The sequence below is a fragment of the Papaver somniferum genome, chromosome 9, assembly GCF_003573695.1.
Source record: "Papaver somniferum cultivar HN1 chromosome 9, ASM357369v1, whole genome shotgun sequence".
Lineage (NCBI taxonomy): Eukaryota > Viridiplantae > Streptophyta > Magnoliopsida > Ranunculales > Papaveraceae > Papaver > Papaver somniferum.
The window spans coordinates 77,836,999-77,854,874 of record NC_039366.1 but is presented as its reverse complement, the minus strand read 5'-3'; the positions used below and the strand labels follow the sequence as shown (position 1 = coordinate 77,854,874).

At 35.8% G+C, this 17,876-nt stretch overlaps 1 protein-coding gene across 1 annotated transcript; it reads left to right on the top strand.

Annotated features, from left to right (window-relative positions):
- The first annotated feature begins 2,747 nt into the window (after positions 1 to 2,747).
- LOC113310977 (DCN1-like protein 2) lies at positions 2,748 to 12,052 on the top strand. The gene is made up of 11 exons (XM_026559808.1): positions 2,748 to 2,931; positions 3,264 to 3,325; positions 5,345 to 5,481; positions 5,970 to 6,028; positions 6,196 to 6,219; positions 7,370 to 7,452; positions 7,945 to 8,009; positions 8,256 to 8,305; positions 10,408 to 10,509; positions 10,602 to 10,661; positions 11,581 to 12,052. The coding sequence occupies exons 1-11, from the start codon at positions 2,929 to 2,931 to the stop codon at positions 11,689 to 11,691; spliced, it is 756 nt and encodes a 251-aa protein (XP_026415593.1). The 5' UTR covers positions 2,748 to 2,928; the 3' UTR covers positions 11,692 to 12,052.
- The last annotated feature ends 5,824 nt before the right edge of the window (positions 12,053 to 17,876 follow it).

The window sequence follows — 17,876 nt, the reverse complement described above, 5'->3', positions numbered from 1 at the left end:
CTTAGTTGTGGGTGAGATTATCTAAGGGAATCAAGTACGTAGTATCCTGCTGGTATCAGAGACGTAAGGAGCGCAACTGTACCTTGGATCAGTGTGAGATTGATTGGGGTTCAACTACAGTCTAGACCGAAGTTAGTTTGTAGTAGGCTAGTGTCTGTAGCGGCTTAATACAGTGTGTGTTCAATCTGGACTAGGTCTCGGGGTTTTTCTGCATTTGCGGTTTTCTCGTTAACAAAACTTCTGGTGTATGTGTTATTTCTTTTCCGCATTATATTTTGTTATATAATTGAAATATTACAGGTTGTGCTTTGAATCGATGAATTGGTAAATCAAACCTTTGGTTGTTGATTGAAATTGATTGATACTTGAACATTGGTCTTTGGTACCGTTCAAGTTAATTTCTCTTGTGTTCAATTAGACTCACAGATTTCTATTTGCTTGAGTAAGTATTGAATCGAGAAATTGAGATATAACTCTTGGATATACTTTTTATAAGATTGAATATGACTGTCTAGTTGATTCTCTTAAAAGTATATTGGAGTTAGTCCATACAGATTGCTAAGCGAATTATTTGGTGAGGTTGTTGTACCCCCACTTTTTCAGGTATAACCCGCGAGATACCTAGCAATTCCAATAAAAACCAACTGTGTATTACCGTATTCACTTTTTAAAGCTAGTGTAAGGAAACGCCAGTGGAGAGAGAGAGAGAAAAAAAAGGAGAGAGGGAAGACCCAGAGAAATAATTCAAATTTCTTAACCCTAATAATCTTCTCTCAATAAAATCTCTGCAACGAAAGATCAATTCAGAATCAGTTACTCCTTACAAAGTTAAGATGGTTAGTTTCTGTAGATATAGTTTTTTCCTCAATTGAAATACTTTCAAACTCACCTCATGCAAAATTAAGTTATCTTTCTAATATGTATCATTTTAGCTCTAATCACCTTTAAACTTCATGACTTAATCTTTCTATTTTATTAGATGAAGGGGTTTTCGTATTTGAATTATGATGATAATCATCTAGGGTTTTTGGTTGTGTTATGATAAAATGATGTTTTGTTAAGTTCTTAGTTGATTTGTTTTTTCGATTATGATACAATTAAAATCGGTACTACAAAGCATGATTCTAATGGGTTAAACGCTATTATCCACGCCAAAAACCAAGATCTTGAACATCATGTGTCTACATCTAAGAAAGCTTGAGATATCTTAGAGACCGTATTTAAAAGGGAACACCTCAAAAAAGGAAGCAAGGCTTCAAAACCTAACTTCTAATCGGGAAAACCTTCGTATGGTTAACGAAGATTCATTAGAGGAATTTATTCACAAGTGATCTATGCCTCTCATGCTTTAGGCAGGACTATTTCCGAAAGGAATATTGTGATGAAAACCATGAAAGGGATATTGCCTTAGATATGGCTCAATGACTCATGTCTTGCACGTGTCCCAATTTTGGTATCCGGTCTCGCACATGGTTATATTTATTGTTCTCAGGTCGCACTCGAGCTGAAACCTGATACGTTATCTCGACTTGAGCTTTTCTTAGCGCTGAGCTCCAAGACCTTACATCTGTCGAGTGTTCGGTAGATGCTATATTTCGTCATCTACATTATAGACGGAAATTTATCATGTAGATGTCCACTTTAGCGAGGCCTTATTACTTGCGCACCAAGTATCTAAAGTCTATAAATAGAGCCTTAAACTTTTGTAAACACAGATATATGAATACAATTCTCTCCTCTTCCTCTATACGTTGTCATTCTTCTTCTTCTTCTTCTCTATTTTCTAGTTTTACATCAGTATATTATATAAAAAATATGTTATTTTTAATTAATCTAACAACATAAATAACGATAACTATCGTTTTAACACTATCCGTGAAAGAGATAAATGATGTCTCATATTAATTTCTATTTAATTATCAGGTAACTTAACATTTAAGATGAAATTATTTGGTCTTAGTATGAATATTCAATTGTCAACCCACCTTTCAATCCGACTTTTTTTTTTCTTTCAGAAAGACATGGTTTATTTGCAAAATTATGATATGTTTGGATAGTGAGAACTGGGAAGGAAATCCCAGTCCTAATAATCATGTTCTCCGGGGAGAGGAAATCCCATAACAATCACCCTTATGGATTTTCAATTTCCCTATTGTGGGAGGAATTTCTATTCCTATTTTATTTACTAAACTTGAGAACGGATTGTAGTAATTGCATTCTGTGTTTTTTTTCTGAATATAATTAGAACAAGTCTAATGGTGGAATTCAAGCTATTTTAAGCTTGGAAAAATGTGGAATGCCAAGTCTAATGACTTTCAAGTTAATCATCCGCACATTTTCCAAGGCATCTTTCACGGTTTCATAGAAGATATCTTGGAACCTAAACTAAAACGCCAATCCGATCTGCATTAAACGCCAATCCGAATCATGCTAAAGCATTGCGCTTAATTCTGTGATTGATTTTGTTTCTGTATCCAATTGTCACTTTCTGACTATGGATTTTTGTGTGCCAAGATTGAACGCGTTAAGCGCATTTCAGATTGGCGTTTGAGAACCAATTGTGCATCCCACCATTAGACTTAAAACTCCCGTAATCTATTCCAATCGCTGAGGTATCATCGAACTTGCACAAGGGCAGATTTCGGTAATTCCTCGCTAGGCACGAAGGTTCAAAGTGGAAAAGCAAGATGAGGGTACTATAGGAAATAACATTGAGAAAGAATAAGGAGGAGCTAAAAAAGCTGTGTATTAGCGTATTCACTTTTAAAGCTAGTGTAAGGAAACAGCAGTGGAGAGAGAGAGAGAAAAAGAGAGAAGACCCTGAGAAATGATTCAAATTTCTTAACCCTAATAATCTTCTCTCTATAAAATCTCTGCATAAGTTTTCGAAAGATCATTTCAGAATCAGTCACTCCTCACAAAGTCAAGATGGTTAGTTTTTGTAGATATACTTTTTTTTTTCTCAATTGAAACACTTTCAAACTCACCTCGTGCAAAATTAAGCTATGTGTATAATCTGTATCATTTTATCTCTAATCACCTTTCAAGTTTATGACTTAATCTTTCTATTTTATTAGATCAAGGGTTTTTCGTATTTGAATTCAGATGATCATCTAGGGTTTTTGGTTGTGTTCTGATAAAACTGATGTTGTGTTTATTAACTTTACTCAGTCGAATTTAGTCAGTTCAGTTATCTTACAGCATAAACGATGAGTCTTCAGTTCACTCAGAACTCATTTTAAGAGAGCTCTTTTTGTTTACAGCATAAGTTGAATAGAATGCACAAGGAGAAAGTTCAACAGTTTATTGCAATAACTGGAGCGAGGTAAGCATCTCATTGGAATACTCTTGTAGTTTGGATTTATTTCTCTGCCATGATTTAGAAGATGTAAAGAATGATCTATGAATGTGAATTTTTGTTTGTTTAGCTATCCAACAAAGTTGATAAGAACTTTGAGAAACCTGAAAGTTCAAAGAATGCCTGTGAACACGTGAATCATGATTTCTTTATGTAAACATCTATTATAGTATCTCCTAAGTGTGATTCAAATTTTCAAAAATTGAAGTCAGACTGAATCAACCATTACATATGCAAATGGTAGTGTCCATTCTTGAGATGAGGACTCTGAAGGGCCTATCTACTACTCAAATATTATAATTTCGAGTCGGTTTTAGAAGTCGAAGTAGACTAGTTTAACCGTTATAAATACCATTACGTATATGCAAATGATAGTGTCCATACTTGAGATGTGGACACTTAAGGGCCTAATCTACTACTCAAATCACTTTCTCCCGACAGGTTCAGTGTTAACTTTCTTTGTTACCTTAAAAGTTTTCAGCATGGTCAGTTGTTCCATGTTAATGCATGTCAATTTTAGCTCGATAAGTCCAGTATGTAAATCCAGACGACACAATTTTTGTATAATGGTGATTTTTTTTTTTTTTTTGAACTCTAATCTTCAATTTTCCTCACTGTGTTTTGAGGTTTGGATTAAAGCTCTTTGACTATAAGAATTAAAGTGTGTTGTCGGTTTTGACTTGCTTAAGGCTGTGAATACCAGCTAGCTAGTTAGGAAATTCATTCCACTCTCGCAATATTTCTCTTTTTAACAATCTGTACTATTTACAGCTTTCAATAGGACTAGTAGAGAATCTGTTGCTATAATCAAATTATCTACATTAGATTAATTCGCCTAATCAGGGTTTTTTTCAATGGCTGGGACGGTCTACAAATGAATAAGTTCCTAACATAACAAATATAAACGACAAGTATCGTTGAACCTATGTAATTATCATTCATAAGAGTTACCATACTGGAAAGTAGGGGTGTAAATTCGGGCAGGCCGGGCCGTCCGACCCAAAAATTAAGACAGGCCGGGCAGGCCAGGCTTAATATTTGTGTGCCCGTAAACAAATTCAGGCCGGACAGGCCGGGCACAAGTAGATAATTTGCTACCCAAAGACCGCCCAAAGCCCGCTTTTTATACGGGCATGCCAGATCGGGCCGGACAGGCCACTATTTTGATTTTTTTTTTTTTAAGTTTAAATTTTCAAATGAACGGTATTAAATACAATATCCTTTCCTTTCCAACATCGCATATCATAAGTGATAGTATTATTTTATATTTAAGTTACACTGACAAATATTTAATTTTAGCCTATAATAAATAATTAATTAGAGTACAATAAACTTTCTAATAAGAAAATATATTACCATTAATGTTTTGAAAAGGTTAATTATAAGTAAAAAAACAATTATATATTTTATTTTTCTTGACACAAAATTGACAATTATAAAATTGTAACTTTTAAGTCTTTTAAGAGGATATTAAATGATTAATGGCACATAGAAGGCTTTCAGGCCGGGCACCAGGCCGGGTATCAGGCCGGGCATCATAATTAATCGCAAAGCCCGAGACCGCCCAATAAATTAATCCAGGCCAGGCCGGGTGGTCCATGACGGGCCATAACAGGCTTTGGGCTACTTCGGGTACAGGCGGGCTCGGGCGGATACAGGCAGACCGAGTATTTTCGGGTATTATTTACACCCCTACTGGAAAGCACTTTCGACGCACTTATTTTTCTTTTCCTTAGCCTAGATATGTTACAAAATGACTGGATCAGTAAAGTTGGCTATGAGGGCACGCGAAAAACAAATTTAAGGTTCTTCATTGAGTAAATAGTTCTATAATTGACGAGATTCAATTGTATCAGGGGCACAACACTTTTTTGTTTCTGTTCTCCTCCGTAGTATTTCGAATTTGAGTAGATTGATGCCAGCATATATTTTTATATTCCCTTGGTGTTAAAGGCTTAATAAACCATGTATTTTCTTCTTGTGCAGTGAAAAAGTTGCACTTCAGACTTTGAAAAATAGTGAGTGGCATCTAGAAGGCGCTTTTGATATATTCTACAGCCAACCACAAATTAGAACAGCTACTGATTCTAGAAATCTCGAGGAGCTTTATAATAGATATAAAGGCAAGTTCTTTCATTGTTGTGCATATTTTTATAGAACTACAATCCGTCTTCTGGATTGTTACGTTTTAATCATTGGTCTTCAGTGTCTTACCGGTGTCTTCAGTGTTTTAACTGTTTAGTATTTGTTTGTCCCTGATTGGAGGTACAAAAGTTTTAATTTATGCACGAGAGTATTCAAAGCTAGAATCTCAAATCGACTAGTAGATAGCTGGTTCTCCTGAGTTCTAACATGATAGTATATAAAGTAATGAGTAAACTATGCCTGGTCATAACAAACCCGAAATGTTGGAAAATGTTGTTGACATGAAAAAGATATTATTTAGGTAAGGGTATATATGAAAATTTTTAGTGTGAAATGTACTGCGATGCACTATTTTACTACCTAAAAATCATCACTTTCTTTTTACATTCCTTCCTCTTATAAGCTACTTAGATTAAGCGACTTCACCTGTAAATTTCAGACCTAATACAGTTGTTAATGAGTGCAGATCCTTACGCGGATATGATCATGGCTGATGGTATCTCTCTTCTTTGCAATGACCTTCAGGTAGCTTATCTTGATCATTGGTTGCAATACTCTCGAATCTTTTCACAATTTGAACACGTAGAAGGCCCACATGTTGGATATCTAAATCATGCTTTCCTTTTGGAATGCTACTTGGACCATCTTAGAGATTAGTTTTATACTAAATTTCCTTTCTTTTGGTTTGGCAGGTGGATCCTGCAGATATCGTTATGGTATGTATGCGAATATCTGTATTTTTTCCAAGTGGATTGTCTGCTAATGCAGACTTCAGTGATTGTTCAGAGGTTCTTAATTCGGAGGTTTGAGTAATAGGAAAAAGGGAGTCTGATTAGTATTTCATAGCTCTAATGTGTCTGTAACCTTCTTCCAGTAAGTGGCCGTTGATGCTTAATAGTATCAAAAGTCTAGCAAGGTCCTGCTTCTATGAATTTGAAGGTGAAAAAATAAGATCATGATTATAAAATCTATTTATCAAACTGGATGGTTGTTTTCATTTGCATGCACTCGCTGGATCTTGAACTTCCGTTTAGAGTGCACATATGCAGGATCAGATTCAGGATAACACGAGTGAGGTGATTTAACTATGTTTTCTTTACCAGAGATTGGTTTAAGTTTGCTGTGTAAGTGGAAGAAAGAAAGCAAATAAAGTATCAAATGGGGAAAAACATTAAGATAAGAGAACATGGATTGATGTTGTACTGTTGTAGGAGTGAACATGCAAAGAAACTATTCCAGGATGTCGCAACGGAAATATCTTCGTTTCTTAAGTAGATTAGCGGTTTTTATCTATCATTACCCCAAAATAGAAGTGGGCAAGAGCAATACGTTTTTCCTCTAGGAAATAATGGAGCTTTGCATGATTGTTTGAGCTTGTTGTCATTTGACATGGAAGGATTTAGTTAACATGCTATCCGTCGAAGATAAGGGTACGACCCCCTATTGGTTCCCAGACTTTCTGAATTTTAGATGCCTTCCCGAGACTGTCATACCAATCAAAATTTAAAAACAAAAGAATAATCACACTGGTTCTTCTATTATAATTTAAGTTAGTATTACAGTTTTCTTTTCCCATTTGTTTTCTCTTTTCGTCAGCAATTAACCTTTTTGATTTACATCCTTGAACGCTTTTTTGTTCCTAAAGACAAGCTTTCAGCATTCTTAAAAATATTTTGCCTGATGGTCTTCATAGCTGAACATTCAGGAAGATACTTTTAATCAAGAGTGTTCAGTTTTTGGATTGCCTTGAATTTTAAGTTCGCTAATTAATTTTTTGATGAAGTCTTTGAAGCAGTTTTAACTTCGTAATAAAAATGTACAGTTCACTGATAGTTTTTGGTTGCATGAATGTTTGGTTTCTTCCAGTTGGTTGTGTCCTGGCATATGAAGGCTGCCACAATGTGTGAATTTTCGAAGCAGGAATTTGTAAGCGGGTTACAATCACTGGGGTAAGTATTTACCATAATTATTATGACTTTTATATAGGTACCAACTGGTACTGAACTTTTTTGTATTTCTTATCCAATGTCATTAGAAGAATGAAAAAATGAGATCCGACCTTTTAAATGTAGTGTTTCATTTTTTATATTGAACGATACCAACTTTGTCTAAGGAAAACTGAAAAAGGCCGTGCTTGTTTTCTGCACAATAACCTAAGGAATTGACATAAGTACAAAATGCAGGAAGCTGCTGGTAACATCCTTGTAATCTGAAATCTTTTAAAAATATGTACATCGAAAACAAACTAATAAGGTGATATGAGAAAATGGTGACAACAGGAAAAATGTTAAATGGCACAGACCATTTCACCTGTAAACATTTTACCTTTTAAGTTACCCCATAATGGTTGTTTTTAACTGTTGTTTTACTTTTTTCTTGCCCTGTTGGCTTTTCTCATGTTGATTATAACTTATATATGACTTTATATTTCAATGGTTCAGGGTGGACTCGATGGACAAGTTTCGGGAAAGGATACAGTTCATGCGCAATGAACTGAAAGATGAACGTGAGTTTATGGCAATTCCATTCTGTGCAAAATGAATGTTAGTTAGTCAAGGATGGATTTTATATGCTGTTACAGTGTAGTTGGAAACCTGGGATACAAAGTAAATATTTTGTGAGTCTTTTTACAAGCTGGGTTACCCAAACCACTGGAAAAGATTGGTCGAATGGTAGAAGTTTGGCTAATTGTGATATTGATGCTTTATATTTGTTGTTGCTGATTCAATCTTTTCTTCCTCTGCTTGTCCAGAAAAGTTCCGTGAGATATACAACTTCGCTTTCGGCTGGGCCAAAGAAAAGGTATCAGAAGATTGTAGACATTTTTTATATTGATTTCATATATATGTTCTTGTGTTTGTATTTCTTGTCCGACTACACTTCGAAACTGATAGTAGTAATTGTTTAGTAACCAAGTTCAATACGAACTCAGAAATTGCTGAATTGGTTGTTCCTTTTCAGCAACTACTAGTAAGTCATTTACATGTGAGAACGAAGGTTGTGTACCCTAATGTTATAAGTCCAATAATATAAATTTCCTTTGGTAATTCTATAGTGAGGACTCCTAGCATTTTCTCTGGCATTGGGATTTAATGCTTGGTGTTGAAAGGTTTGTCACGTTCCAACCCTTATGTGTAGGTTAGTACATCAATAAGAAGTTAAGAACACATTCTCGCTCTGGCCGTCTGTACCTACTCAATAATGAACTTCAAATGTTTTATAGGCTACTGGATGCACCATGCAGGCAAGGCTTGAAATAATTTTGAGTGCATTTCCCTTTCTTTCTTGATCAATAGGTTCTTGTTTATGAATGCTCCCAAATCTCTGTTTTTCTCTTTTCTATATTCTGATTTTATTTCCATTCAATGATGGCAAACTGCTCCAAAAGAAGAAAATCAACTATCAGCTTTTAAAGTATGATATTCGTTAATCATCTAAAAAACTACTGATTCAAGATCATACTGTTTTCTTTTTTGAGTTATATATATGACACTCTACAGTCAAACCACCTATCTCACAGAGAAAAATATAATTTGTAAAATATACAACATTCAGTGTCTATGTTAGTGGAGGTTGACTAGTTCTGTTGGCAAATTTCAGAAGTTCCTTATTCTAGGAAGTCACTGTATTTGTCTCTTGTAACATGTTACTTCAGGAATATTAAGGTGTAGACATCAAGGGCATTAAGGTAGATTTGTCAGGTCAATTATTTGTGTATTAACTTGAGAATTCTTGCCGCCGATACCAAGCACAGCCAGGTTGTTTTTAATGTTCATATGATACCTAGAGTTCATCTACTTTGCGGATTTGGTTTGTTGTCATGTTTGTACGAATCAAGCCATGTTACTTGAAATCAAGATACAAAATCTCGAACCAACATATATTTTTAGTTTCACACTGGTTTGTGATTGGGTTGACCAAATAACCAGTGTTTCCTTAATACCCGAGGAAGATGTAAATTTTCGGTCAAACTTGAAATACAATTTAAAAATGAAAAGTAGCTTTAGAAATTTTCAGTAGTCCCTCAAAAGACTAAGAAAGAATGGGATAGAAAGCCTTAGAAAAAGTACGGAAAAGAATGAGAGTGATCTCCATCTTTTGATTTCATCCCTTTTCTAGCAACAATCATATTTTCGATCCATCAACAGTGAAAACAACACCATTCTTTTCTATTAAACAGAGAATGTGTTCTAGTTTGACAAACACTAATTGTAATAAGACCTTCATTTTTGTGCCAAACAGGAAGAGCAAACTTTTGCATATTTTCTATTATTTTATTTATTTTGGTTGTTTAGCCTAATTCTATTATTAAAACTCCTCTTGGTTGTCCACTTTTTGATGCTTCACTTATGCTTACATGGTTAAATGCTAATTGCCTCATGAGACCTTGAGATGATCCGGTGAATGATTAGAATAATATTGCATTTTGGCATGCTTGTATGTTACAGATGGTTTTATTCAGGGTAGGAAACTTGTGCCCTGTTTTTATATTGAACTAAGCTCTGTAATATATCAAACTACCCTGCCTGTACACTTGAGTGCTTGAAAAGCTGAAACTAGGCTGATTAAATTAATTAGTTGCACTAACTTTATTCAACTTGCTATGAAATATTTTGTCTTTGAGTAATGTAGTTTCAGTTTAGTAATGTGTTTTTCAGGCTTCCATGTGAACAATGATCTCCAAAAATACTATCTTCTAGGCATATTTCCCATTATTTCTATAATAAATTGTTATTGTTCTCCACACAAACCAAAATATTTCCTTTTCTAAACTTGATGTATATTTAATTTAATTTTCTACCTTGCCTCAAGTGAAGCGGTGCATGGAATTTTTTTTTTTTTAATATAGAAAGAAGTTAGCATCTCTATATCTGCAGATGCTGATATTGATCTGTTAACTGCAGGGCCAAAAGTCTTTGGCACTAGATACAGCTATAGGGATGTGGCAATTACTATTTGCTGAAAAACAGTGGCCTCTGGTTGATCACTGGTGCCAATTCTTGCAGGTAACTTGATAGACATTCTTCTTTATATTACTGTTACTATGATTCCTTTCTTTTCCCCAGTATCATGATCAAATTTTGGTTTCTATATATAGGCTCGTCACAACAAGGCAATATCAAGAGATACATGGTCTCAACTGTTGGAATTTGCCAGGGTAAGATCTAAAGCATAAGTAACATTTTGCTACATTCATGTAGGGAAACATTTACACACATACAGAAGCCATTTTATGCAATATTTATTGTTCTCGTTTTCAGGTGCATGTTCATCCTAGATTCAGAAATTACTCAGTTGCTGTTGCAAAAGAGCTTAGGATTTTTATATCTGTGATTGAACATGTTTAATTTCAAAAGCCTAGATATAGTTGCTTTGATTATCTTGCATATGTTTCTGCGTCAAAAAAGAATGTGCCAAATCCCATCAATTATGCTAGCCATATACTGGTTCTGCTTTGCCTTGACACTACATGAATGCCCAAGTTGAAGAAAAATGGAAGTACCCAGTGTCTGGTGTCTCACCTTCTGTTAAAGAGGAAAGTGGGGTAACCGCTGATCTTCACCATGGCGAGCAACCCTTAGTTCTTGTCTGCTCTACTAATGTGTGAATTTGTCAAACCACAAACTTGGATACTGGAAGTGCAGAACTTTCAATATCATTTCACTTGTTTATGTATACTGTGGAGGAATGTTGATTTGAGCAGCGTTGGGTGTTGATATTAACCATTGCCAGCAGGCTGTCTGAGTCCTTACAATTTGCAGTCACAAGGGTATTCGGCAAAATACTAACTTGATTATTAGGATCTCCGACTGTCATTTTGGATATAATTATGGGCCTAACCATGTTCTGGAAAAGAGCATTCTGCCAAAACTATGGCTTTTGCCAGTAGACGAGGCTTTGTGATACCATAGACTTTTTGTTGTCGGGTCGTCAATGTAGGAGTTTGCTTATTATGTTAATGAAACAAAGAATACGACCGTCTATTAATGATACAGAGATTTCAACTTTAGCTATTTGTATAAACGCTAACTCAGAGGGCCATTTGTTTGTTTGTTGTTTGTCATGTGTGCATTCAGAACGTTGACCCTACTCTGGCAAACTATGACGCAGAGGGTGCCTGGCCCTACTTGATCGATGAATTTGTAGAGTACTTGGTGGAGAACGCAGTCATTCAAAAAACCAGTTGAAATATTGGAGAGAAAGGATGTTGCAGATAATTAGAAGCCCGGTTTTGAGCACTAGTCATTCACTACGTACAGCGTGATTGAGTTTCTGCTTCTACCTATTCAACATTATTGGGATTAAAAACTTTGTAATCATCAAAAGAAGGGGGGGAGAGAAAAAGACAAACATGAAAATCTCATAACCCAGTTCTTATGCCAGTAGATGGTCTTTATTCACTCCCAACTGCTTCAATCCGATGATTGACAGATAATGAGATTGTACTGGTTTGAACTTTTGAGATTATTTTTATAGAAAACTGTGAGCTCTCTCCCAAATATTACAAATTTTAGTTGATTATGTATGTATAAGTACTAGGTATAAGTATAACAAAATTATCTCAAAAATCATAGTCAACAGGATGAAGCCATTGCTGGGCAGACTAATATCCTCTTTCCAGGTTGCTTATATCCTGGTAGGAATATTCAGGATAATGTAGTTTTTGGATGGAGAAGATAATGTAGTTATCACCCATGAGCTGGTACACTCCATGAAGTAGAAGTCTCAAAAAGATAGAATGGTTTTTCAGGGACCGGCCATTTTTATGGGGGACCATTGTTCTATTTTGGGTAAGACATTTAGAAATAAATCTAGATCACCCTTTATCTCAATGTTTATATTAATATCAAAACTATCCTTCTGATTAATTTTGTGTAATGATTAGTCAGTGTAATGATTAAGTTAAAGATAATTAGTGAGATTAAATTAGTAGATGTTTTTTTTTTAAAAAGAACTGGAATTATTGAGAGAGTAAAGTTAGAGAAGAGGAAGAAGAAGATGGAGAAAAAACATTATATTGATTTTGGTGAACATGAATTGAGTGATTCAAGTGATGATAGCTCATCTGAATCTTCATCTCCTTCCTCTCCTAGAGTATTCGTTAATCTTCACAATGATCCGGATATGAGTTATATGTTAGATGGTGAATGTATGCTTCCCCAAACTCAATCTCAAGATGAAAATGATGGATTTTACCAACCACAACCGGAGGAAGAATATTTGGGTATCCAGGTATGCTTCTTATTTAGATAATGTTGGTTGAATTGGTCTAATGTTTCATAAAAATGTAAATTTTTAAAGTAGATTTTGGCTAGGTCAAGGTAGTTCGGTTACCTTTTGTGAAGAACAGATAGCCGAATACACCTGGAAGTGTAGTTTCGACTACTTTTTCCAAATACGCAGGTAGCCGAAGTCGGTTTTAATGGAGGTTTTTGGCGGTTCAGTTAATCAACGTGTTGCCGAACTGTTTTTATAGGATTTACAAAGTTATGTTTGGTTGGCTCCCATATTTGCCGAACTTTAGGAGCTACAAATTTGGTTGGTTCGCAAAATTCATCCAAACTACTTTCCCAGCCGATCTTTACGTACAAAATTAATTGAAAACAAACCCTTAACTTCGGCCAACTATTCCTTGCCGAACTTTAGCCACTAAATATTCGGTTGGTTCGCAAAACTGCTTTACCAACCGAACTTTGGGTTCGGTTATTTCGACAAAATTATCTGCTTGCCGAACTTATTTGTGATTGCAATTGATGTTATTCCATTTCTTGTAGATTGAATGCCAACCTATACCAATGGATGATCAACCTTCTCCGGTTGATATGTTGTTCGAAGATACATCCCATCACTATGTTAATGAGTTGGTATTTGACTTACCTATTGATGCGAAAAATTGGGGTAGAGAACATGCCAAGAAAGACATGTGCGTATTAGTTTTGAATACAAAAGAAAGCAAAACTCGTTTTGAAATGGTTTGTGAGAGAAGTGGAGATCTCGATGTTAGTCACAAGAAGAAGGATCATGTGTATAAAGGAAAGACGACGAGGAAGAACACAATGTGCTCAAAGAAAATTAAATGTCTGTTCAAGCTAGTATTTAAAAAGTGCAAAATAATGAAGGGATGGGTTCTATCTAAGGCTGCTGTGGAAGGCCGTCATAACTACTCTTGTCCGGAACTTGAAGGACATTCAATGGCTGCAAGGCTCATTCCTCAACTAATGGAGAAAATAGCTAAATTTAGGAAAATAGGTATTTCACCACTTAATATGCTTCGCTTACTAAAGGATGATAACAAGGATAACGTATCATCTTTGTCCACCATTTACAATGCAATTGAGACAATTAAAAGGAATGAATGGAAGGATAGACAAGTCATGCAACAATTGTTTTTTTTTTTTGAGGTTCAAAAGAAGGTAGATCCGGAAGAAGAAATAACGCATCTCTTCATTGCTCATCCGAAGAGTGTTCAATTGGCTCAATGCTTTCACGAAGTTCTTATAATGGATTGCACTTACAAGACTAACAAATACAAGATGCTATTGTTAAACATTGTTGGTCGTACGTCGACGAAGTCACCGTTTACCGTTGCTTTTTGTTTTCTAAAGGACGAGCAAAAACCAAGTTACACTTGGGCGCTACAACAATTGAAGGCGATCTACCGATATGATGATATCCCGGGGTTATAGTGACGGACAATGAAGTAGCATTAATGAACGCAATAGAGAACGTCTTCCCATTAGCACATAATATGCTTTGTATGTTCCATATATGGTGTAATGTGATGAATAGGTGCAAGCCTCAAATTTGTCCACCAAAGAGGAAAGCATTTGAAGAGATTAGTAAGCTACCGGAAGATCAACAAGCGGATGCAAAGGAGGAATTTGATAAACAATACATTCTAAATCACGCTAAATGGGTTTCTTTCTCCGGTGAATGGGATCCATTAACTTGGTCTCTCACCGAAGAAGAGTATAATCTAAATCTTTCCGCATTTATTGAAAATTGGTCTAGCCCCGATTATCCCGAGGATATTGTAACATATGTGGTTGATCAATGGTTGGAGTCGCACAAAGAGCGGTTCGTTTATGCATTTACCAACCACCATAAACACTTTGGGAATCAAGCGTCAAGTTTGGTAGAAACGGCTCACCACCGGTTGAAGAAAAATCTTTTTGGATATGTTGATAATTTTGTGATCATGTTTAACGCTATAGAAAATTACTTCAACCGCGAGATTGATAGAATTAACGAGAAGTTTTAAAAAAGCCGCATCATGAAGTACAAGAAATTGAAGGACCTTCGGTTGTTCAAGGGACTCCATTATAATATTTCACATGCTTGCATTAAGAAGTTTATGGTAGGAGTGAATTTGATTGAGACATGTGTAACCAAGCCGGACGAGGTGTGTGTTTATAACATGATGAAGTCTATGGGACTTCCTTGTCGCCATATAATAGTTAACTATAAACATGGCGTCATTCATATAAGCGATATAGATCCCATATTGGAAACAATTAAGTTTTCTCCCTCCTCCAAAGGGAGATGCTGGAGAAGAGTTTGGTGATAATGAAATGGGAAGAACCGCTCTCGAGATGTACCGAAACATGAACAAACTCGAAAGGTGAACGAGATACGGAGAAAAAGGGTCCGATGTTACACTCGCCACCAACCCAACCTACTCCATCGGCACCGAGCCAACCAACTCAACGAGACGTGAAGCTTAAGGCTCCAATGTGCCCCATCAAACAAAGGAGTCGACCAATTGATGATATACCACCGCTTATTAATAAAAACTATTTGGAAGAGCTACCTCTTTACATTAGAGAGCACGTCATATCCACCGACGACGTCCCTCTGGATGGTAATTGCGGTTTCCACGTTTTCGTACAACAACTAGGGCCCTTCACCGAAGGTTCCAAGCTATATAATGAGCATCCAATCACTTATGTCCGACAAAGATTATTGATGAATCTAAAGGAGAACCCGAAATTTTACAAGACAATGTTGTGCGATGGGGATGCTAGTCTCAACGAGCAGTTTTTTAGGTATCAACGCCGTCTCCACGGGGGCCATCCAATCACAAGGGATCATTGGATGGGCATGCCTACATGTGCGCACTTAATCGCCGACGCATTCAATTGTGTGGTTCACTGTTTCTCAAAAGATGCTAGTTTCGCATTCACTCCTAAAACAACCATATGTGTCGAGCAACTTAAACGTAGGAGATTGGTGATTCCGTTGATTAAGAACAACCACTTTTGTAGTTGCAGGAAATCCTACACTACACCCCTCACAAGATTTCATTAACATTCAACTCACTTTTGGATTAACAATCTTAATTTTATTGATGAATCTTTGAACAATCTTCCAAGAAAAGATAAAGGAATCAAGAATAACAACTGCTCTAAATTTTCTCTCTCCTATTTACTTGCTTCTCACTCAAAAAAAGATCTCCATTTTTCTTTCCAACTGAATGACTATTTATAGGGAAATACATAGTGGATGACAGCTAATCTGTCCTTTATTTTCGGATATGGTTTGCGACATTCTCGCAACCTTACAAATGTTAATCTCGCAAGCTCCCTAATTTTCGCAGGACCATCACATTTTTCTCATGATTTAGCTGACGTCATTTATTATGTCGTTTCTGAAGCTGTTCTGCGACACTGTCGTGTTGTGTTGTTAATAATTTCGCTGAGGCATTATTGCTGCGAGATTCTGATCCTACATCTTGCCTCTTCTCATATCTTCTCTGCGAAGTAGAGAATGATGTGAGAAATACCGCAATTATCCATCACTTCATATTCTGCATTTATCACACGTATCCTTTCTCCCATCTATTTCTTGAGACGTCTTTTGTAACTGCTGCTTTTTAACCGCTCACGTCTTTTTGCATTAATCGTGTTTATCTTCTCGAGAAAAATTCCTCTATATATACTCTTCTTACTCTCTTTTTTCTCCTTTTTATTTCTCTGCAACTTCATCGTTCTTCTGCAAATTCCCCATTGCAATTTTTCTTCTTCTTCTTTCTTCTTCTTTTTAATCTTTTTCTCTTCATCTCCATATGTTTCCCTCTGTAGATCTTCATCATTCGTAATTTTCTTCTTTTTAATTTTTACGAATTAATCTTCCTGCTGGTGTTTTCCATGGATTCATCGAGGTTAGTTTTTTTTTTTTATGGGTTTTGCTGAAATTGATCTTGCTTACTGCCTTATTTGATGTTGTTTATGTGATTCCCATACTGTTGTTATTTCAGCAAAAACGCCTCTAACACCAAATTTACGGTTCAGAACCCTAATATTTCCAAATCGCAGCATAAGGTTGTTGTAAACAAAAGAAGTTGCGGATCAGAAGGTGGTAAGAAACATTATTCTTTTCTAATAACAATATTGTTGCCTCTGTTTCTTATGGATTGTGATTCGCAGGGTGATAAGGATGCCAACAAACCTCTCAAGAAATCTCGCCACCTCAAAACCGTTGAAACCTCTGTTCCATTTCACTTACTTATCCCTTCAAAATCTCCTGCGACATCTTCAAGTTAAACCATTATCTCCAATTCGCGAAAAGGTTGCCTCAGATTTCATCCCTTCAACTGACCTTTCAATGATTGAAACCCCCCTTATTAATCCTTTGTGAATGAAACTTCTTCTCCTCCTATTGATAATGTTTCCCAATCTTCTATCATTGCCAGTTCTCCTGAGCCTCTTCCTTTAAATATTGCTTTCAAAGTTTTGTCTGAGGTTCTGGATGATGTTAAGAAGTCTCCCATTGATCCTGTCAAGTCTGGTGTTTGCGAAATTCTGAGTAACTATTTTGGCTCTGACAGAGCTGCTTCGCAAATAGCTTTGAAAAAGAGGTTGAAACCTTGAATAAGAATCTCCAAATGATGACTTTAGAGTGTAATGCTCTTCGTCTCGAAAATCAAAAGCTCCAGAATGTTTCGCTGGATCGCGACAATCTTCGCAAGAAGAATGATGAACTGAGAGGTATGATTTCCTTATCTGTGTCTTCAATTTCCTTTTATGATTTTATCCTTTCCATATTTAATTGTCCTTGAAATCCCTTTTTCGCATGTTAAGCCTTAAACCAGAAACGAATAATGGAGAGATATCAATTTGAATCTGCTGTTGAAGAAGCCCGTGTTGATAAAGAGATTTTGACGGATCAATATAACCAATTAGATAACCTCTATTCATATTCTGTTGATCATATAAATAATCTTACCAATGAAAATACCCAATTAGTTCAGAGGCAAAATTTATTAAGTAATGAAATATCTCGCCTCTCTTATTCTTTAACTAAAGCTAATCTAGGGATGGAAACTTTATCAGATGAGAATAAAACTCTATCTCAAGAGAAGCGAACTTTTAAA